The 23,323-nt window shown below is 40.8% G+C and overlaps 2 protein-coding genes across 3 annotated transcripts in view; one reads left to right on the top strand and one right to left on the bottom strand.

Annotated features, from left to right (window-relative positions):
• AIFM2 (apoptosis-inducing factor, mitochondrion-associated, 2) overlaps positions 1-140 on the top strand; it is a 5,871-nt gene extending 5,731 nt beyond the window's left edge. The window contains exon 9 of the mRNA XM_010181287.1: positions 1-140. Within this exon, the coding sequence (XP_010179589.1) occupies positions 1-140 (140 nt within the window).
• A 711-nt stretch (positions 141-851) lies between these two features.
• Positions 852-21,893, bottom strand: LOC104538178 (core histone macro-H2A.2). 2 transcript variants are annotated; one of them, XM_010181285.1, is made up of 8 exons: positions 21,658-21,893; positions 13,422-13,528; positions 11,885-12,082; positions 10,153-10,263; positions 8,321-8,420; positions 7,325-7,414; positions 5,211-5,385; positions 852-1,572 (listed from the first exon to the last, which is right to left on the bottom strand). In XM_010181285.1, the coding sequence occupies exons 1-8, from the start codon at positions 21,827-21,829 to the stop codon at positions 1,407-1,409; spliced, it is 1,119 nt and encodes a 372-aa protein (XP_010179587.1). In that variant the 5' UTR covers positions 21,830-21,893; the 3' UTR covers positions 852-1,406. The 2 variants fall into 2 exon arrangements, with proteins under 2 accessions (XP_010179587.1, XP_010179588.1); XM_010181286.1 differs by having other exon boundaries at positions 10,153-10,257.
• Positions 21,894-23,323: the final 1,430 nt, after the last annotated feature.

The following is a 23,323-nucleotide window of genomic DNA, read 5'->3' as shown; positions in this document are numbered from 1 at the left end:
TGCTTTCAATGGGCAGGAATGATGGCGTAGGCCAAGTAAACGGTTACTACGTGGGACGTCTCTTGGTGACCATTGCTAAGAGCCGGGACCTGTTTATCTCCAAGAGCTGGAAGACGATGGGACAGACAATGCCTTCTTAAGTGGGGGTCAGTAACAAACCAGCAAGGAATACAGCACCTGGGAGAGGGGCAAGGGTGCACTTTCATTGCTTGGACAGACTGATACTGTCCCCTGCAGCACCTCTTAAAGCCACCCGTCAGCGTGCTGCATTACAGGGGTGTCCTGACTTGCTGTAAAGTGAATGGAGGCACTTTCCAAATGAAGTGCATGGAAGTTCTCATTATAAAAACCAGGGAAGGAATGTTTCTTTTACTTTCCTGTTCAGATAGCTCTGAGGAAGATACTTGTTTTATCTTGGTTTGTAACAATAAACACTGTGGTTTTCCAGATCTCTGTGGTTTGTTTGTTATGTGTTTTTTTTCCCTGACTTCCTCTGCTCTTGTTCTTATAAAAAGTACCTGCCTCTCCCAGATCTGGAATCTGCTCTGCAGCATGCAGGAAGAACGGCTCACAGCACTGCCCGGGGAAAGCCTGCCTAAAGCTTTGAAAAGGCTATGGTAATCCTGGAACTCAACAGAATATAATGCAGCTTTGTGCCAACATCTCCACAGCAGCTTTAATTCATCATAGCACTATACTTCAGCCAGAAGAGCTGGGTAGTTGTGTGCTAAGTGTGACACAGCAAGCACTTAATTACAGCTGCTGCTTTTTTTTTTCCTTTTTTCTTTTTTAAGGTAAGAAATTCCCAGAGCAAAATTAAGGTTTATAACAATGACCACACTCGACACATCTTTTTCTTTTTTTCTTATAAAACAAACAAAATCACCATGAAATATTCTCAGTAATTACAGAGGTTATTGTGAGTTAAAAGCAAAACAGAAGCTCCTCATGCATCACTTCTAAAATCCTTTTCCCCTCTCTGTGGGCTCAGGGCAGAAGTTTACCATCTGCCCTCCAGGGAGGGGAAAAGAGAGCAGAACATTTTTAAGAGCTTTCTTTAAAGTGTGTGTGTGTGTATGTGTGTGGAAAATTCATCACTACAAATCTAAAATGAAGTTACTCTTTAAAAACTTCTAAACTAAAGAAACAAGGGACACTAAACAAACTCCTGAAAAGAGATGGTAACTCAATTGCTTAAGGTGATATAAATGGCTAGAGGATGCTGATAGCATAAAGAAATCAGACTAAACCCCTCTCATCTCTAGTCACAGCTCTTCATCAAGTCACAACACATCACACTACTACCACTCCCCCTCCTCATCACATTGAAAAAATAAAACCCACCTCTAATGCTTTTAATGCTACTCAAGTTTGTTGAAAAATAAAGTTTCATTTGGGTGCCGTTGCTACTTAGTGTCTAGCTTGGCCATTTCTTGCACATAGATGCCAATACTTTCACTGTCGAAGAGCAGAAAGTAAATGTTCTTCAAGGAAGAAGAGTTGGTGCCATCAAAATGGGTGGAAATAGCTCTTAGAGTCACCTGGGCTGCCGTCTGTTTTGGGAAGCAGTTTCTATGTAGTAGGGGAAGAAAACAGAACAAGTGAGTGTCAGCCACCTGTGCAAGCATTATGCACACGTGGTGCTGAAAGGACCAAGCCATAGCTGTACCAACTACAGGCTGCTGTTAAGACAGTGTCAGCTGCAGTTTTGCAACGTGTAAACCCCAGAAGCAAACCCTAAGGTTTAATAGCAATATTCATCTGCTGTTGTATTAGTTCCCTTGCTGCCAAATTTGCTGTTTTCATTCGCTTTTACTTTTTATAACCACACAAAGTTTTTCCACACTCTCCCTTAGAATTAAACTTTTCCATGTCATGCTTGGCAGGCTGTTCCTTCGCCCTCATCTCCACACTACAAGGGACTGGTTGAGAGCACATAGCAAAAAGCACAGTTACTATGAAGGTCAGCTGCTTTGCAACTCTGTTTATATAAAACTATGGCTGCTATAAAACTGGACATAATTTCAAGAACTGTTCTACAGTTTGAATTTGATGCCTATCTAATGAAATACTCTGCCCTGTAGTATGCTCACGCTTAGGAAGGTCTCCACATTGTTCTACGTGTCTAACATAAACAGATTCCTCGACCTAGAAAGCAACCCTTCCTGAAGCGATAGATGTGTGTCTCTGCCACTGACATCTGGAGGGAAAGACACTCTCTCCTGCAGTTCCTGCTGGAGTTTCTCCACTGCCTGACAATGCTTGCAATAGTTCTGCTCACTCTGCACAATACTGAAGGGTGCAGATGTAGTGCTCGCTACATGAGCACGTAGGAAGCCACATACCTAAGAGAGTTTGGCTCACATCTTACTGGGACATACTGAATTGTTCAAAGGTGAGCTAAGACCCAGCTGAGATTTCAGATGGGTCTTTGGGCATAACTCTGCTGCCTGCTCTTGAGTTTAATGCCTCCTATTTAGATTCTGTGGCATGATAGATCCATGTAAGGAAAAAAAAAATGGCCAGCACTACCTAGCCCTTGCCCTTCCTCTGAGGCAGGATTACTCATAAAACTTACCTGCTTCTGAAAAAAAGTTTCTCTAACCTATGCTTAAAGATCTTCAGTGATGGCGCTACATAAGAATACACAGACAAGCCACCCCAGTGCCTTACACTTACACTTGAAAAATTACGGTATTTCTATTACTAGCATCCAGAGCTGCCTTTGCAGTCTTTTTTCTTTTTCCCCATCTCTGATAGCACTGTGATGTGCATTTGGGTTTTTTTCCTTTTTTAAGTTCAGTACTGCTCACTTCTCCTTACTCAATTTCATGTTAGTGATTTCATATTTATATTAAAAGCCATCCAAAAAAGAGCTTGAAAACCAGTAATCAACAACTGCTGTATCCATATTCACTGTAATCCAAATGATTACTAGCAAACAGGTTTTCCTACTTTTAGTCCCTGGACAGCATCTGCAGCAGCCCAGCTAACACGTCTCTCTGGCAGCAAGCTATCAATAAGAACGTTTTGGAAATGTTTTTCGGTTAATTTGTATCTGTTTCACAACACAAGTAATTTCACCTCAATTGCATTTCTCTACTTTTTCCATGACAAAATAATAGAGGTGAAAAGCTCTGGCACAATTGAGATATCCCACCTATTCCTACATTACACCAGTTACTGTAAACAGTCACTAAGATGGGCCAGAGGAAAGTTGAAAATTCACAGAACCAATACAGCATAATTCCTGATCTACCTAACAAAATCAGCATTTCTTGTGCAGACATGTAGGTGGAATAAAATGACAGGAAATCCCTAAGCCCTATTTGAAAAACTGCCTTTTTTCAGACAACTTCAAGGTCCTTTGATAAATATAAGGTAAACCAGCAGCACCTGGTAAGACTTACTCTTACTTTCTGTTAGCAGGAGTAATTTTCAGAGCAACAGAGAGTGAAAAGGAACCAAGCACCAGAAGGATCTGCACTCTGACTAATGCCTCAAGATCCTTTCCCTGTACTCGGCACTGGTGAGGCCACATCTCGAACACTGTGTTCAGTTTTGGGCCCCTCACTACAAAAAGGAGATTGAGATGCTGGAGCACGTCCAGAGAAGAGCAACAAAGCGGAATAAGGGTTTAGAGCCCAAGTCTTACGAGGAGCGGCTGAGGGAGCAGGGGTTGTTCATAGTCTGGAGGAGACTGATGGGAGACCTTATTGCTCTCTATAACTATCTGAAAGGAGGGTGTAGCAAGGTGGGGGTCTGTCTCTTCTCCCTCATAGCTAGTGGAAGGACAAGGGGTAATGGCCTCAAGCTGTGCCAGGGGAGGTTTAGGTTGGATATTAGGAGAAGTTCCTTTACTGAAAGGGTTGTCAAGCACTGGAACAGGCTGCCCAGGGAAGTGGTAGAGTCACCATCCCTGGAGGTGTTTAAAAGACGAGTAGATGTCATGCTTAGGGACATGGTCTAGTGGTGGACTTAGGGCTGGTTCAATGGTTGGACTTGAGAAACTTAAAGGTCTTTTCCAACCAAAACCATGATTCTAAGACTGGATTATTGTAAGATAATGCTCATAGTAGACATGTAGTCTACAGAGACTAATTCTATTGGCATTAAAAACTAGAGTTCAGTTTTGAAAGCTGAACTTCAATAATAAAGAGTGGTAAAAATTTATCACGTTTTGCTTTGACTGAATATAAACAAAATATCCATGTATAAAGGAAGAAAAACAATTAAAAATTGCACTGCCCCTCTATTTATTCTTTTGTCCTGACCTATAAAAATATTATTTTGTCTTGAAAAGTATCTGTGTAAAAACAGCATGTACAAAATACATCTCCTGTGTATTCAGTGATGTGTGGTGATTTCACTGATCAAAACACAATTTAATTTTATTCACTACCTGGCCAACATAACCGGACTGTACTTTGCACTCTACTCTTCGGGCATTACTAACAACATCAGTACTTCTATTTCTAATGAAAAATAAGTGTGTGAAGTCCAACATGAAAAAACAACTTCTGCAGTTAGCAGGGCTTGTGTAAGGCTTCTTGTGATCAGAGTCCAAGTAAGATTAACAAACTGTTGGGTTAGAAAAAAAAAAAAGGAAAAACATAAATACTTTGGATTTCTTAGTCAAGCACATTTTATTTGCTACTCATTGAGAAAGAAATGTGTGGTTTCACAGTTGGTTTCATAGTTCTCTTTTTAAAGCAGAATTGTAATTTAGAAACATTGATTTTCTTTTGAAAGAAAACATTTTATGTGACTGGTCTGTTTAATATATATTCTCAGGGTTATTTAAGTGAACACCTCACATTTACCTGGCTCAAGTTTTGTCAGTGTTACTTGCCTCCAGTACTATGCTGGTATAAGTATGAATCCAGTTTTAATAAGATTCACCACAGTAAAACAAAGGGACATAAAAACTAAGGTGCTGCAGGTCCATAGTAGAATGAAAAATACTGCTTAGCAACAGAAAACACAGCAAGTCCTCTCAGTTCTCCTGTGGGTTAGCTAATTTCTCTATGTAAAGGCTCAAGGTCTCCTTTAATCTGGAGAAGTACGGTGTCAGATGCCTTCTTTGGAGGCAGAGTCAGCCTCTTTCATGCCACAGACCAGAGGGCACCTTTATCACAGCAGCAGCTGTCTGACAGCCAATTATACCATTGGTACCTGATTCAGAATTCTCCTACCAGAAAGAGTCATACCTGCCACTGGGAAACGGGGGGAAAGCCACGGACTTCAACTTCTTATCTTCTGCAGCTGTTAAGCAGTTCTTTACAGTCTCTTCAAGCTGCTCTTCGCACTTCTCTGAGCCCCACTGTGGGATGTGACAGTGGATGACAAACTTTGCTGCTAGGCCGCTAGACTGAGTAAGTGCAGCTAACACAAACGAAAATATATAATTTAGTTTTGAATAGAAACCACCCTGCAATGACCTCTCAATCCAACATACTTTCTTAATTACATTACCTCTCCAAAGAAATACATTAGGAACTAAAATATGCCACAATGGCTCACTTGCAATCATAATCTGACTGTCTTATCATTACTTTTGTGATCAATTCATATTTCTTTGGAGACCAAATAGCACAAGGATCATTTGGTTAACACATAGTTACTCGATAATATTTCATAGCTTTCTCATTCAGCATGGCCTCTGGATTTGTTTTCTGCAAAGTATCAAAACCTTGCACTGAACACAGTACCATTAATCCCCCAATAAGCATTTCTGCAGTGCTGTCACAGCCTTATCTGAATGCTTTGCACAAATACCCTGCATCATCATTACAGCTCCAGAATATTAGGGAGTAATATTCAGACCCACTCCACAGCTGGGTAATTTCAGTCAACAAGAAGAAAAATCAAAGATGCTTGTTGACTGTCTCCACCAGTTATGACCAACTGGGAATCTCAGATTAATTTTTCAGAAAGCGTCGTATTTCTGCATGACCTGCAGTGTCCACAGCACAGCATCAGTTTGCTTTTGTTCCAAGTAATGCCCAGGGATGAAAAACTTGGATTTATTCAGTTGTCCACCATCACAGAGGAATTCTGTCTCATGTTTTACTGTGCCACTTGAATTTCAACCAGAAGAGAAATGTCAGGCCCTTAGCCATAGGGAGCAAACTGACTGAAAACAAGACGGGTATCCTGTGAGCAGTGCTTGAATTCAAGCTCAGTAGGCTGGAGCTCACGTGTTTGCAGCAGACCTCCAGTGATTAACAATCATTTACTATCGCTTGTTTCAAGACCGGTAGAAGGAGCAATTTCAGACATAGCAACACAACACAATGCTTCAGAGCATACATTTTCCTTTCTGTTAAGCTGAGATGATGTTCTTTCCTGGGACTGCCTTAACAGCATAAAAGGAGTCTATTTTCTAGTTAGGTAGAGATGTTGACAGGAAAGTAGTTTACTTTGATGTTACGGCATGTATTTTTGATTCAATGCACAAGCGAGGCAAAATAGCCTGTACAAAAATTTCCCTGTCATTTGAGATTATAAAACTAGGCTATTCATTTAGGAATTTGCCAAAACTAGATTATTTAAAGCATTTAGTTTCTTGAGTTTTGAGATGCTGAACCAAATAAGACATTTGAAGATATTTTGTAACTTCTCTCCATCCACCCTTCAGCCACCTTCAAACCCTATGAATTGGTTTAGTTTGTTGACAGAGGAAGACAGTCTCAAACTCCAAACTGTGCACCACTAAAGATGTATTAAACATCTGAAGGGAGCTCTTCTATAATTTGTATTTCTACAGTGTAGCTGTAGTGCCTGGGAGAAGAGCAGCAATTGCTCTTCCAAAAAGCATGCCAGTTCTAAAGATTGTATCACACCTTTGTTTGTGTTCAAAGTAAGGTAATGGTTTGGATTACATGGTTCACCAAAAATGCATAAAGCAGAGTAGTTTATAAAATACGACTGTTCTTATACCCTAAATATTAGACTGAGAGGTGTTTATGATTCTCACTAAGGAATGCAGTACAAACAGAACAGCAAAGATAGCACACAGGGGACAGCACAAGTTTTCCTTAATTTTTGGACTCCGTTAGACAGAAATTGCCTAAGATAAATTAATCAGCCTGCTGTAAGTTAAGGTGGCACCTAGAAGCCCAAAGACAGAACGTGCACAGCACACAGCTATCCTATTCTTCCTTTTCCCCCTCCCCTTTAAGCAACAGCTTTGAAGAAGAAACAGAAACATTCCCATCACATAAACAAAGACATGTATATAATCCAGAACAAATCAGAATGTCCAGAGAAAAGAACATACAAAATGGGCTGTTTCCAAAAGAGAGCACAGTATCCTTTTTACCTTCAGCAACTTCCAAAGGTCCTTGAGATTTGCGAAGCTCCTTCACTGTTTCTAAAAACTCTTTGCCTCCAGCCTTTTCCAATGCCTTGCCTGCAAGGACACAGAGCAAAAGGCCTTGGCTTCAAAGTATCAGCGTGAAAAACAACTCTATATTAGAAAAAGAACATTGTATACATATCATCCCGCTTCCCTCCCTCAGCACCAGCCGATAACTTGTATTTACCACTCTATCTAGCTGCAGTTAAAGTTTATTTTTCACTGGTTTTGAAAACCCCTGTATGTTATTACTGGAAATTACTTAAATATAATTATCTGTAAGAATGCTATCTTACTCTGACTTCTGCCTAAAATCGTGAAGAGTGGGCTTTTCAGGACTCAGATTTTCAGCCTCCAAAATCAACTCAACACACAAACCCTATTACTTTCTGAAACAAACACAGCTGAGATGCCAGTGAAGGTCCATGGAATGATCCAAAAGCCTGATACTAGATTCTGTGCCCCTCTGTGCAACCGACTGAATATCTTTTTCAAACTCCCCCATGCTTCAATTTCCATACTTGTACACCAGCAGCAGTAATATTCCCTTATTTCACAGAGCTTTATAAATTAGTATTTCTAAAGTATGCAAAATCCTACAATGAAAAGCATAATTAGAGGTGTTATTAATATATCTTTTTGTCACAGAATTTTCAGAGGCAAATGTAAAAATAATCCAATAAAGACAGCAATAATGACTATCTATACCTTTGTTGCTCATGTGCTTCAAGGAATCATCTGTGTTTTGACTGTTGTAAGGCATCATTAAAAAAAAGATAAATTAGTGATTAGCCTGTTATACCTAGTCAGATCCAGCCTGATTTTCAGAAGTGTTGTAAGTGATATTTTAAGGCCTGGGGAAGATTCAGATGAAACAGGATGAGATCTCAGCAGGCAGCTAGTAGACCAGCTACTGTTTCAACTCTTGATCTGTTTTTTCTGCATGTAGCAGAGCCTCACCTATTTCCTCTTTAAGGTCTATTTCAGCAGTTGTAGGGTGAACAATGCCTTCTACTTTCATGGAGCCAATATGGCTGATGTCACTCTGTGTCAGAGAAAGCTGTAAAATAGTAAGAAGTAGGAAAAAAAAAATTAATCCAAGTGCAAAATCTTTTTCATACCAAAACACTAGGATGAAAGAAGGCTGGATTCAGTCTTTCAGAGATCAGGAGTTTAATTGTGGTCAATAAGTGTGATTCTGATTTTTAGCCTTTAATTAGTTTCTGTACCACTCTGATTATTTTGTGATATGTCCACAGCTTGGGAGCTTGCTCCAGAGGAAGTTACTGCTAGAAAATTCATGCTTTAGCATCAGCTTTGGAGAGAAAAGTTTGACTTTGGAAATGCTTTTGTTTAAAGAGAAAAATACTAAAATTAGACAGCTTTTTTCCTGTAGAAACACTTGCCCTCAGTAAACTACTGTAAGGGCTGAGAGGAAAGACTGAACACGATATCCTGATCTACAAAAGCTTCACAACTCAAGTAGTTAACTACCCTTTCAGTTCCTGACATAAATAAAATAGGGAATACTTTACCCACCCACACAATTAGATACAGGAACTGACCCAAACCTGATGTTTTAAGGTTCTCAAAAAAGGCTGCTCCCCAGATTTCACAGCCTCATCCCTTTGAGCAACAATAGAGGACAAAAACCCTAAAAATAATTTAAAAGACTTTACAGCTGCTGCACATGTGCCCAGCACACCTCACTTCTTCCAAGATGCACTGAAATATTTAAGTCCTAACCAGAACAATAAGCACTGCCCATTTTAGAGAAGAAAGTGAGAAGCTGCACAGATTCTGAAGGAACTTAGGACATGACTGAACTTTAATAGAGATTCAAGTTTCATCTACCTAGCCAGATTACTGCTTTCAGCAGCCTTTGGGATCTAGTATGTGTCTGGCTCATTCTAGGCCCCTGCTTTAGCAAAAGATGGGATCAGGCAAATTGAACTCTTAAGCACTGCTTCATACAACAGGGTACACCATCAGTACTGGGGGCTCACAGAAGCAGTTTCAGGAAGAACACTTCTTCCAGATGACTTTACTATAGGTAGTAATAATCATCATCATCATCATCTTGACTGTATTTCCATAGTTAAATCTGCAAGAAAAACTCCAGCTTCATTCAGGGTGTCCAAAAGTTAAGGAAGGTAAAAGCCCTCCCTCTCGGTCAGTTCAGGGGAAAAAAAGAGGGACAGACAGTTAGCTGGACAGCAAGGACATGTGGGTATTCTGGTGGGACAGATTTGTAATTCTGGCCAGCATGGTGTAACAGTCTGTGCTGAGTTGGAGAGGTAGGCATGCCCTGCAGCTCTGGTGAGGTCGTCAGCTCAAACAGTGCGAGAGCAGTGCCCCACAGCCCACTTTCAGATGGAGCACCAAGGCTTCTGGCACAAATCAACATGTGGAAGTTCTGGGTGATCCTGGGATCTGGCCGAGAAATACTCTTTTATACATAATAATTGGCCTAGAAGGTTAAACCTGGTTTGGCAGTATGCCAAGCACAACGCAGCTAAGTCCAAACTGAACAAAACTCTAATACAGCTTAGGCCAAGAAATTAATCAGCATGGTTCTCTATACAGAAGGGAGGCTGACCTGCATTATTCTTCGAAATCTTTTATCTGCAGACTATATTTTGCCCTGCACATGACTTGAGTGAGTTTTGGCTTTAAATCTGGGAGAGCTAAGGGAGAATGTAAAGATTTTTTACTGGTGTTAGATCAAAAGCATCCTTCCATTTCTGCTAGGCTCCACTGCTCTATCTCAAACTGTTATAACTTGGTATTACCTTTTGTCCTGGCACGAGGCTCTTGGAGGACAAGATAGTGAATCCATCCCCAGGTCCATCTTCAGATGTTGAATTTGAAGCTCCTTCTTTTTCGTTGTCTTTTTGCTTGTTCTATTTGGAGGGAGAAAAAAGCAAGAACACTCAGAGGAAAAAAAATTAACATTAATATAAGTGGATAGATTTCATCAGGTACTATAAATCTCATCTTCTTGGATCAATATATTACTCATAGCCTTTTAATCTCCAAAGATTATGTAAAAACAGAGGTCTTCACTGTTTATATAATGCTAAAACATCAGTGGTTCATCTGAGGCATTACATACGTTTGTAGTCACATTAAGAGTCAGGCCACCCACATCCATCTGTAGTTTTACTAACAATTAAGGTTGTATTTATGGGGAGTGGGGTGCTAGTTTATTTTTGCTGCTAACAGAGCAGAGCTGATACTAAATCAAACTTAGTAACTTAGTAACCCAGTCAAACATTCTTGAAAACAAACCTGAAGGAAAAAACAACTTTATGATCTGAAAAAAAAACTGTAAGTCTCAGCTAATAAACCCAAATCTGACTCCATACTGACAGGAGTGAGCCATCACACCTCCATACAAACAGTCATAACAACAACATGAAATAACTAATAGTTGAGGTTTGAATGCAAAATTCCCTTTGTGGGGGACACTCCTTCATGCAACTTAGCCCCTGGAGCAGCAAACCTGTTCCTACCAGGGGCTGCAGGAGCATCTCCTCACATCTCTCAATATTTGCTTTAAGGTATGTCAAGAAGCTAACTCTTCCTAACAAATTCTGCATGTGCGCAGTTCAAAGTAAGGTGGTAGCCGACGTCAATGCTCAGAGGCATCTTATTAAGCATCCTACTAAGCAACTCTGTTTTCTTTTTTAAAGTTGTTTCTGCATATTCTCAGCTATGGAAATGTATTAAAGCTTAGAGGCCTCCAGAAAGATGTGTTTTACACAAGTTAACACAAAGCTTTTTTTGTTTTGTTTTTAATATTGTTTAATCCTGCCCAATCAAACATTTAGCAGTGTTTTAAGATGCACGCGCTGGAATGACAAACCAAGAGCACTGATCTGGGTTACTGCTTTACCAAAATAAAACCATTTTGGATGGTGACAGAGGATGGTTAACCATAACAGAAGCTGCAGTGGCCAAGTTTCAATTCATTTATTCTTCTTACAAGTCTCTTAAGAACAAACAGCACATTTAAGAACACATGAAACAAAAAGCTTGTCAAAATGACACATACCATGTCAGGACAAGTTCCCTGGACAGCAAAAAATCTTTGGCAGCAACCTTGTAACTGTACAAAGCTGAAGGCACGACATCTCTCAAGCAGAAAATGTTTTAAATACAGCTTCTTTTATTTCAAAAGCCAAAGTTCACTGCTACATAGTTAGCGTGGAGATAAAGAGATTCTACAAAGTTATCAAGAAAGTATTGCAAAAGGTGATATCCAAATCTGACAAGTTTCCCTCAGAGCTTTAAAAGCTTTTGCTATGAAAATGCATTAAATAAATCCTGTGTTTGCCTTTATGTCTAAAGTTTAGAGAAAAAAAATCATGGTGTGTCTATTATTAACTCCTACTTCCCATTTCCAGTTGTTACAGACAAACAATGCAGAAGCACTGGTTCATTCCTCCTAATAATCTTAGTTGGCTTTGATCCGCTCCCTCCACCACACCTCTGGAATCCCTGTATCTGCCTCATTCTTACCTTTTTGGGTGTTCGGGCCTTGGTAGACTTTGCCTTCTTCCCACTCTTTTTGTTCACCATGGATTTCCTTCCCTTCTTCTCAGGAGCAGGGGAAAGGATGGTCTCAGATTTGCCTTTGGCACCCCGTTTCTTGGCTAGAAGTTCTGGCTGAATTCTGGGCAGGACACCTCCACTCGCAATAGTTACACCTTTTAGCAACTGCAAGGAGAAGCAGAGTAAAGGAGCATTACAGATTCTCTTAGTCTGCACTCAACCTATTTTTGCTGACTACATTACACATATGTAAGCAGAGCTCACACCTCCTAAAGCACTTGCATTTCATCCCTTTATCATGAAAAAAAACAATAAATCAAATGATTAGGGAGAAAATCCACAATAACAAGAAACCTGTCAGGTGATGCTGAGGTCAGTCAGCACACCCCAGAGAACTCCAATACTCTTCTTTCTTTCAGTGCTGGTCTTCCAGCAAACCTGTCCTTGGTGACTCAAAAGCAGTGAATGAGGGTAAGAGGAGATGATAAGCACCTGCAGGCTATTTTAAAAAATGATTGCACCACAGCCCTGCTCAGAGAAGAGCTGGTTGTAGATCCCTTTGGCAGGGAAACAGACTCAGTGAAAGCAAGTATGAGCTCCAAGAACCTGCTTTGCAGAGGTGAACAACAGGAATGGGCTGTGATATTACATGGAGGACAAAGTCTGGCAAATTTCTAATGGGCAGCACTAAATCTAGTCCCCAGTTCACAGACCAGTGACCAGTGCCACAGTGCAGGGAACGGGCTGGTAGTGTTAGCATGCTTTTCCCTCTCTCCTGGCCTCTGTTTTGACTTTTCAGTCACCTTGACTGGAAACAGAGCTAGATGACTTCATTTTCATTATTTAAAGCATTCCAATTAAGTGTAGGAATATTTAAAGTGTGAATAATGTCATACATCTTCACATGGGGCCAATCAAGAAGAGACCCTCTGATGCTGACTGAACCTTTCTGGCACCCCTGAATGCTGCAATTCAAAGCCCACGCCAAGATCTCTCTTCTCACTCATCAAGTTTAGCAAAAGTGATCCCACAAGTGATCCTCGGAGTCAGAGCACTTCAAACTGTGTCTGGGTGCTAATGGGACCTGGCCATACAGAGAGGGAGGCAGTCCTTCAGGCAGCAATAGCAGAGAGTGAGCCAGATCCCTACCCAATATGGGCCTCACAGTCAGTATAATAGGAAACACAGAGTTCTACAGCTTTTGGGAAAAGGTGTTTCATATGGCACATCTTCTTTAAGTGTATTTCACTGAGGAAAAAAATTACACATCAAGTTTACCCACTTCAACAGGACTCACAGGCTACAAAAGCAGCAAAATTTATATCCAGAGGATTCAAGATGAGATATCTCAGAATCTTCTTTTTTGTTTGCTTTTAATCAAGTGGGCACAATCTTGTCTAATAATTGCGTTCTTATTCAAGTGTCAGACTAAACGGTTTCTAACCTTCCGTGGTAGCAGCTTCATTCATGCATGTCACTCTCACATTTAAATGTAAACAGGTACCTGATTCAATTCCTCATCATTTGCAACTGCCAGGAGGATGTGTCTGGGGGCAATTCTTCCTTTCTTGTTGTCTCGCGCTGCATTTCCCGCTAATTCTAGAATTTCAGCTGTAAACACATTGAGATAAAAATAAGGAACAAAAATGCACCTTATGTACACCCTGTATATGCATTTTACATTACATCTTAATATACGTTTACCTTTTCAGGGACGTTTCCCAATTTAAATGGTCCTTGCTACAGAAAGGCAGAAACCAAACCACACTCAATATATTTGTAAATGTACGTAAAATCATTTGCCCTTCCTAATTCCCTAAAGGATAGCTAGCAGAAAATATGCTAAGCTTGGTTCACACAACTTCTTTTACAAGTCCCAAGTCAGAATTCTCTTTCAAAAAACCAGAACACCCTACAAAAACATGTACATCGGCAGCAGTAACCCTGTAACAACAGAACAGTAAAGCATGCAATGAAACTCCAAACCTAGTACAGACAGTTCTGACAAAACAGCAAGGAGTCTTAGGACCAGGTAAGATGAAGACTGAGGTGCATTTAAAGAAATACTGTGAAAGTCAACAAACTAGCCAGGCAATGCTGCAATTCTGCATTAGAGGGCATTGAAAATCTGTAAGAAGCTTAATTTCAGAACAAGATATGAAAAGTTTGACTTAGATGCAAGCAGAGACAACATAAGAGCTTCAATGCATGAACTACTGGTAGAAAGTTCCTTCTACATCTCCAGGAACAGGAGGTCACTTCAAAAGTAGCTTCTCTAAATTTGCGATAACATTTATACTGTGACTGAAGTCACTGAGCCTTTTCTAGTTGTTATAGAGGAAACATAGACACAAATTTCTGAGTTTATTTTAACTGTAGCAATCTGTAAAATTCATTAAAATTCATTCAGTTTGGCCCCTACTCAGCAGTTACTTCTCATGTAAGAACTCTACTGAAACACTAAGAAGGAAGGAGAAGGGAATGTTTTACTCCAAATAATCATAATAATCATATTCACACCTTGTTTTTTTAAAAAGTATCCAGCATGCCTGTCTTCTAGTTTTTTGGATTTGTATTTACGTTTGTCTATAACAGGAATAAGAAAGTTACAGCCCATCAGTATCTTATTAATGATATCTTACTCCTTTTTAACCAACTAAATAAAGAACTGTAACTATTATAAAAAGAATTTTCATGAAAAATCTAGTGGAAATCTACATGATGCTCTCTGGCTAAAATCCAAAGGATTTCAACAAGAGGTTTGGCTCTCAGTTCATGAGAAAAAGACAAGCTTTCAATTTCACTCAGAATAACAAAAGTGCATACTTGTCATCCAGCTTTCAGTCCTATAGAGCATACATATCTAACTGAATGTTGGAGATGTAAAAGCCATTGTTTAAAATTATGTCTGTATTCACAGCAAACTGTTTAAGAAACAGCCAGTGTCTGTTGAAAACTTTCACAATTATTCACGCGAAACTTTCAAGAAACATTATCAAAGTTGTGAAGACAAGCACTTAAATCTTTGGAAATACTAGAAGCATGGTTGCCATAACTAGTCACTGCCATGAGGAAAAAGCAGTGTGCAATCAGACAACCAGAAGGAGTATCACACCACAGATACATACTGGGGCTACGTTAAAAGTTAGAGCAGCAAATCTGGCTCTGGCATTTCCTAATTTTGGAGTGTCTAACTTGCACTCTAAAGGAGGAGAGTGAAAAGAGATCCTGCATAATTCAGCTATCTTCACGTGTGTGGAGTTTCAGACCCAACTCCCAGACCTGTACCAGTGGAGCTAACGCAGCAGCAGACAGAAGGAACAGATTGCCATCCATCGTGCAGACCAGCATAAAGCAAGGAAAAAGAAGAGACCCAGACTTCTCCAGGAGGTTTTGCAGATGTGTGCTTACAGCAGAAGAAGATTGCATCAGGAAAAAAAGAACCAAAACCAAAAAACCAAACAACAAACCATACTTACCTGCATGGTAACTGAAGTTCTTTCAGACGTGCCAATAACAGGCACATCCTGCTACCTGTGTGCTCACCCCACTCCCCCAGGTTCTGGGTCCTTTGGCCAGCAGCATCCTGATGGTGCACTCAAGTGTCCTCTGCCTAATGTTAAGAGCAAAAAACGCAGAACACTCAAATGCCAGCCATCTACTAAAGGACACCGGAAAGAAGGGAATCCAAGGCAGAGATGATGTATGGCAGACTGTGAAGTATGTATATAACTTAACAAACGATGCCAGTTATTTACATAGGTAAATAATTGCCTTACCTTCTTCTAACAATTGTTTATATGCATATTTTTCTAATCCTGGAGCCAGGGACTCATAGTCTTATGAATACAAAATGACACTTGCAAAACGCAACATCGTATCTGGAGGCTTCAGTTGTCACATCCTCGACTGATAATAACAGATCCCTCAAGAAACTACTTTGTATTTCAAGTAGAAACATCTTGACAGCTGAGGTTACCTAAACTCTCTGAAGACTAGTCTGAGAATATAGGTCCTATAATAAAGTCCTATACTAGAACAAGCTCTCTTGAAACCAGGCATCTTGATATTCTCAGACATAAGCTGGCTTTACTTTATGTGCTCTCAGCAGAAGGCATTAAGAATTAAAGTGAATTCTGAAATAACCTTGCTTTCTTCAAGATTCAAAATCTACAAAGATGCCTCCACACTGGAAGTATAACTTCAAATTCAGACATCTTCAGCACAGATAGCTACAAGCGAACTAACTCATTTATGCACTCCAGTTTCCCTTGGCCTCAGATAGCCATTGAACATTGACAAGAGCACTGCCCAGATCTGTCCACTGCCCTACACCCAGTCTATTTAAAAGAGCCTTGCCTCCTGCTCCGTAAGCATCTGGGAAGAACATAACTGTCTTCCAATTGATACAAGCAGCAGCCAAGCTATGACCTGAATGGGATTACATCTGTGACAGAGGAAAAAGAGGTTTCTTTAGCTGATGGACCAACACATTTGGAATACCTGGGAACTAAAAGCATCCTAAGTCAGGCCGAAGTGATTTGTTCAGCTAAGCTCAGCCTGTTTTTGTTAAGTGCTCAGCAGGACTGATAAGAAAGATATACATGAACTACTGATAGCAGAATTGGAAAGATTTCAGACAGGTTTATCTTGTTTTCCACTTCCCCTTTAGGATAAGTTTTGACAGTTACTGTTAAGCTACCACGTACAAATCTACCCAGTAATACCTTTGCTCTGCAAAGGTGTGTCAGATGATGAAGTCCTTGGTCCTCCATTTACAAGTGGAAAAGTATCTGCTTGATTTGTCTCTTGACAGCAGATGAGTTCAACGGACACAAGAGGATGCCAGCTGATATGCTCTGAAGGAGGAAGTATCTGCTGTGATTGTGTTTTGCCCTAATTTAGAGAAGATGGATTCCACTAACATCTTCTGTGAGGTCCTCTAACCAGCACACCATTCACATGTCGTCGTCTTCCTAAGCAAAAAGCATCTGTAATTCTTTGCCTATATTTTGGGAAGGTGCATTATGGAACACATGCAGTTAATGTTTGATGTAGGTGATGATGACTGTAGGTAGACAGCCTCATACACACCAAGAGCATAGTCTGGCATGCATCTGTCATAAAGTCCGTAAATCCAAGGGGACCGACACCCATTTTTCATGGAGTTTTAACTCTGAAGCCAGTGGAGCCAAACATTGCTCCAGTAAACATAACTTTTTGGATAGGAATTCAGCTGCGGTTTTGCAATGTGATTTTCAAGCCTAAGATAAAAAACTGCCAAACACCACAGAGAGATTATTAAAAAAAGCTTTAGATCACTGGTGAGAACTTCACATTAGCTAATCAGTCGAGGTAAAAAGTACCTCTTCTCAAGACACCTTGCGGTGATTGCTGGCATTTTAACAATGAGGTTAATGAGCCAAAGCGCAGATTTGGCTTTGATAATGGCTGTGGGGTGCAGCCACAATCAATCTTGCATACAACAGGAAAAAAATGGGGATCTAGTGTCTGGCAACACAGAACACATACCAAAGCCAAAAGGCAGCTTGAACATGTGGTGACTGAGAATAAGGATGTTCAAGATGTATGTGCACCATCCAGATTATGCTGGTCAAGAGGCTTAGTGCTACAGGGCAACACAAACATAAGCCAACAAGAGACCACGTGAATGGCTGATCACTCACAAGAGAATCGCTGGTCCATGCTAGGCCCTGAATAAAGGCAGTCAGGCAATTCAGGTCCTGTTTGACGCTTCCAGCCACATCCACCCTGCCCCTAGCCCAGCCATGACTTGCTTTCCCAGCTCCATAGCTCATTCTCCTTTCCTTGGCAATCCACACCTGAGATTTCCATCTCAGTTGCCCTTCCTGGACAGTCACTGTTTCTTCTGTTTACTCTTCTGTGTCACAGTAACACTAAGGCTCAATCTTCCTTTCTAGGTTCTCCAGCAACAGCACTCCCTCCATCCAATCCTTGGCCTATGTCCTATTTTTCCAATGTACTCTCCAGCTTCCTGGCAGGATTTTTGGAAACCTCTCACCATTTACTTCCACACTGGTCCTCAGTTCAGCTCCTCCCACAAGACAGATCCATCCCTGGTTCTGCCTTTAATGTCAGTGTTCTCCCATAACCATCAGCTCTCCAGAATGTTACAATCTGTTCTCAGTCTTGTTCTCTGACTAATGTGAAACCTGTTCCCAGTCTCGCAGTCTGTTTATCCAGTTAATTCCAGCCTGCCCTTCCCACCTCACAGCCAGTGAGTAGGATTAGCCATTCCTTCATTTAGGGACTCCTTGCCTCAGCTCCAGTCCCTGACCTCTTGCAATCCCTCTCTGTGTGGCTTTTGTTGGTTCCGCCTTCTCATCGGAGAGCTTTCTCTTTGCGCTGCCTGGTACCACTGAGACCACAGAAAGCCCACTCCTTGCTCTCAGTGCTGTGACCAGGAGCAGCTGGCGACAGCAGTGAGAGGGAAAGTCCTTCTAAGTACCTGCAGTCACAGACTGAAGCGAGCTCAGCCACTGAATGGAGTGGCCCATGTGCAGTCCTGTCACACGTCAGAGCTGAGAGATCAAGGCATACTGCATTGTTCTGAGGGGACAATGCATAGGGCAGTCTGGGCAGCACTGGGAGCTGAGAGAGGCTGGAGCATGCTCAGTGAGGACCAAGTCTTTGAGATTATAGCTGTTAAAATTAAAGAAGTCTGTGCTGAGCATGAGCAACTGGTGATTTTTCCAAGTTACAGCTTGGCCAAAAAGAGTAGATTTCTCTGAGACGTCAGAGACCACCCTTCCCCTTCATAAAGCATCAAGTCTCTGCTCAGACGTAGGGAAGCACTCAGGCATTTAGAGAAGTTCTCATAAAACTTTTAACTTAACAAAAAATCCCGATTAAACTTGCTTCTGTGAAACAGTTTAAGAACCAGACTCCCTTACTCCTACACTCACAGATTTAGCCTGAAGCAGTTCCCCTGTATGAAGGTTTTCAGCCTGAGTAGCCACCATTTCAAAGCTGCAAGTGCACGACAGAAAACTGGAATTTGTAATAGAAAGTATCAGATAACACTAAGAAATGCTACCAACTTGATACATAAACTCTGTTAGACAACAGCCTTGGAAAAACCATACTTTGTTTCTAAAGGTTTCCAAAAACCAAAAACTCTGTTCACACATAGGTATTAGGAACAACTAGAGCAGCAGGATTAGACGTTGCAACGCTGTTTTTTAACTGACCTATCCATCTCTGTAGTCTTTTCAAACAAAACTCTGGATGAAGCACAGGAACTTCAGTTTGAAAAGACCACTATCCACAGGCAATAGGTGTTTTTGCTCAGAAACATCACTCCATTCTATTACTATATATATAGCGTTGGGGTGAGGGGGGGTTCTTTCTCTGCCAAATCAAGCAGCTTAAAATAATATTCTCTTACAATTTGTGTAGGTCTCCAGCCTACACATCTAGCAATCTTCTTGCCTGGTTGACTACACATTCTTTTTTTCTAAAACAAAGTGTAGGCCCACACATAATCTGCCTTTAGAAATTATTTAAATTAAGCTGTACTTACTAGCCAGAAGCAGAGCCAAGATATACACTGCTCTAGCTCAGATAATAGTTAAATAGTGCTGCGCTGGATGTTATAGAAAGTTGACCATAACTCAGTCTGCATTACCAAAGTACTGCATGTAACAGATGTGCTGTTGACAATTTATTACTGCACCTTGTAATAACTGCCACAGCTCAGAACAAGCATCTCCAAATGTTTATCCTAGAAACTCCTTTGAATGCTACGGATCCCTGCAGAGTGGGAAAAGAAAAAAGCACTACTCTTCAGACTGAAGGTCAGCAGAGTCACTATGCAACGTGTTATTCAATTATACAGAAGTGATATGAAAGTGCAATTTCCAAATCCCATGTAATATGGTTTTCATCTTGCAATACCCAGACACCCAGAGGTTTGTAGTTGACTTCTAAGCGATTTGCAATTGGTGATAGAAAAGCAAGAACACCTCACTATAGAGAAATTCATATTCATGACATGCCTGAATAAGCCGGACCCTTCACTAGAAAACATACAGAAGCCTATCAACAAGGCTGAAAATCACTGTGGTAAAGCAGAGGAGGTATGAGAGCTCTGAACCCTTCATCTCCACCTTCCCCCTAACTCCCTGCAGTTCCTGAAGCAACCCTGTTGAATAACACTCCATGTTGCAGACAACTAAACAAGCTGTGCAAGTCCCTGGCACAGCACAAGTGCATCAGCTCCACCAAGAAGGATTTCTGCAGTCACAAGACTTCACTTTTAATGTATGAAAGTGAATTGTGCAAATGAGTATACAGAAGTTCTTACTGAAGTGAAAGACCTTAGAGAACTGCTCTTTTTCTATGATGAAATTATCTTAATACAAACATGTTTGTTCTTACACAATAAAAAAAAATCAAATCAAATCAAAGGAGTGGGAGAGATGCTCACCATCTTGGATTCTGATTCTGCTTTTCAGTGGTGTTTTGTTTTATTTTAAAACCAGCTCATTTTCTGAACTTCTCTTGAAGGAGCCGGGGGTGAACATAAGTGCAACTTAAACATTTCCATTTCTTCCACATAAGCCATACTTGTTCACTCCAACTCTAAAAGTAGCCTCAGGAAAAAAAAACATTCTCATCCTGCAATTAATCAGCACCAATGTGGGAGTTTCTGTAACGTGCTATTAAGCACCATCACAAGTTCAATTTATTAACAGTGAAATTATCACTACTTCAGATTTTTCCACACTTTTGAAAGAAAATAGTGCTTTTATTGTCTAGTAGTGAGAACAGGCTGTCACGCGTAAAAAGCAGAGCAGCATTTGCAGAAAGACTGGCATGCTGTTACATGAACAACCAGGCTCCACACAAGCTTCTTCCATGCCACTCCAGCAATAAATCACGCTTCTGAAACGTAACTCACTCAATTCCATCTGGGCTTGTGACTCCTCACAGGCTCTCTGATGCACCTCAGTCTTGATCTGTAACACCCAGCTAGAATCCTCTCTGCACCAGGCACTGTAGAAATTTGCTAGGGTTCTATTTTCCACAATTCCATAAGAAACCTAGCAGATATGATCGTAGGACACTCTGAAATATTGCAATACGTCAGACTATATAGCAGTATATTGTATCACCATGTGACACTTGCCCCTTCCTCCTGAGGTCAATTTCAGAAAGGAAGGGAAAAGAAAACTCAGGCTATGTGGGAAGATTTAAAGCCTGACACAGTTTCTTTACACACTTAAGCCAGCCAAAGGGATTTTTAAACTACAATGAAAAGCCTCCATATTTCATAACACTTTGACGCTGTTTTGCAAGGAGAAATGCAGCCAGCAGTTCACTTAAAAAGCACAATAAATGTACAAGGTGGGCTTGCTTTTTTTTCTCCTGTTATTTACATCCAGGTATATCACGAGTCTAATTCATATCAGTTTGCTCTTGGACAGAAACTACCTAGATGTGACTCCTCAATCTGCAAAGCAATAAAAAAAGAGTACTTTCAGCAACCAAGCATGGTTCCTCTAAAGGAGAAAATTCTAATCCTCAGCCTCTTCAAGAAGCAAATTAATGTCCTTAGCATTTTAAGCAAATTTCAACAAATCCTGCACGTGCACAGCCTGATTTTCAGAGGTGCTGAACACGTTCATATCACATCTCACAGATATCCCTGGCTTCTGTGTGTGATCAGCACTTCCAGGATCAGGTTCTTGGTTTACCTGCTAGGTACTCTATGACGGCTGCCATGTAAACTGGTGCTCCAACACCTATCCGGTACTTGTAAGTTCCTTTCTTTAAATACCGCATCATCCTCCCCACAGGGAAAATAACACCTGCCCTGCTTGAGCGTGAGAGTTTGGACATTTTCTTCTTCCCACTTCGGCCCGACATCTTGCAGCTTCGTGCTTTTCAATTTGCTGGCGATTCTTATCCTCCTGCTCCAATCCAAAAGCTGCAAGAGAAAAGAAAGGGGATTGGTGTTCAACACACGATAAACATCTTTACACATTATCTTGTTCTTCCAGAAGAAAAAATCCAAACCCATTCTCAATACCTGTTAAAGCTGAGGTATTGTCTATTAGAAGTTTGACAACTGGAACATTTGTTATAGCTTTTCTTTGGACTATTACACTCTGTCAGTGTAGCAATAGCACAGAAAAAAAGGTTTGGAGAATATAAAAAAAATAAAATAAAATTTATATTAAATGAATCTTTAAAAAAAAATAAATCAACGACAAAAAAACCCAACCAACAAATCACATCAAGGCAAACATCTACAGCATGGAAGATTTCCATGCTGATTGTTTACCTGTTTAGCAAGTTATAAACAGCTGAAAAGTCCTGGCATAATGGACAGCATTAGACAAGCTGAAAAGCAGATACTGGTGCCACCTCTAAGTGGAGGAAGTCGCACTGCTTGCACAGAAGATGAAAACCTACCTCCAAACACACTGCTCTTCCCTTGTCTTTTATACAGGGCATTTCACATGCATGGCTGAAGAGGAGAAGCAGGCAAGCAGCTATGCTTCAAGCACCTCCCCTTGCACTGCTATGGCCTCAGGAACTGAGTCCCGTGGGGCTACTCACAGGCTTCACCGCTTTCATCATTTTCCCCTGATCACCTTTGCAGCAGCTCCTGGGAGCCCCAGAAGCCTATCTCCATGGAGCTAGGAGGTCTTTAATCTCTCATCTTAAAAGGACTGGCCACGGGATTTCTCTATCCATCACGCTTCCTGAAGATGTGTTTTATCCCTGCGTTAAGAGCCAATCTAGTCTACACATAGGAGCAAAGAAAACAAATCTCATTTTCTCCTCTTTTTTCTGGCAACAGTGAGACTGCAGGTAAATGACTGACAAACCCTGGAGTCGCCCACTCCACTTCAAAGTGTGCATGTGGTCACAGTTACACCCCAAGTTCTCACTCTCAATCACATAATGGGGAATTTTAAACTCTATTTCCAACACTGTTTTTAACTCCATTTTGAAAGCTGCCCTGGTGGCCTAATTACGATCCTGATTGCAACACAAGAGATCAAGATTCACTCCTCTGACGTAAACAAAGAGCATGTCTGCCACAACTGGTATTTCTGCCAATGAAGGCACAGCTACTTCATTCCCAGTATTCATTCGCCTCAACAAAACAAGGGAGGGAATTTGAAAAACATCATGGTGACGTTAGGTGATACTGTCATGTTTTATCACAAGCTGCATTTTAAATAGACTTAAAAAAAAGTGGTTGGACACCACGACAAGCCGTTAGGAACAGTCAATATTCATCCCAGGAGGGCACAGAAATCTGTGTTTCATTCTTATCCTGCTTATTACAAATCAAGTGCATACAAAGAGAGGGTCAACTGTCCTGTACAAAGACAGACTTCCACAGAA

Source organism: Mesitornis unicolor, unplaced genomic scaffold (genome assembly GCF_000695765.1).
Source record: "Mesitornis unicolor isolate BGI_N332 unplaced genomic scaffold, ASM69576v1 scaffold4213, whole genome shotgun sequence".
Taxonomy (NCBI): domain Eukaryota; kingdom Metazoa; phylum Chordata; class Aves; order Mesitornithiformes; family Mesitornithidae; genus Mesitornis; species Mesitornis unicolor.
Note: the sequence above shows the minus strand (reverse complement) of the source record. Positions and strands in the feature narration are given on the sequence as shown.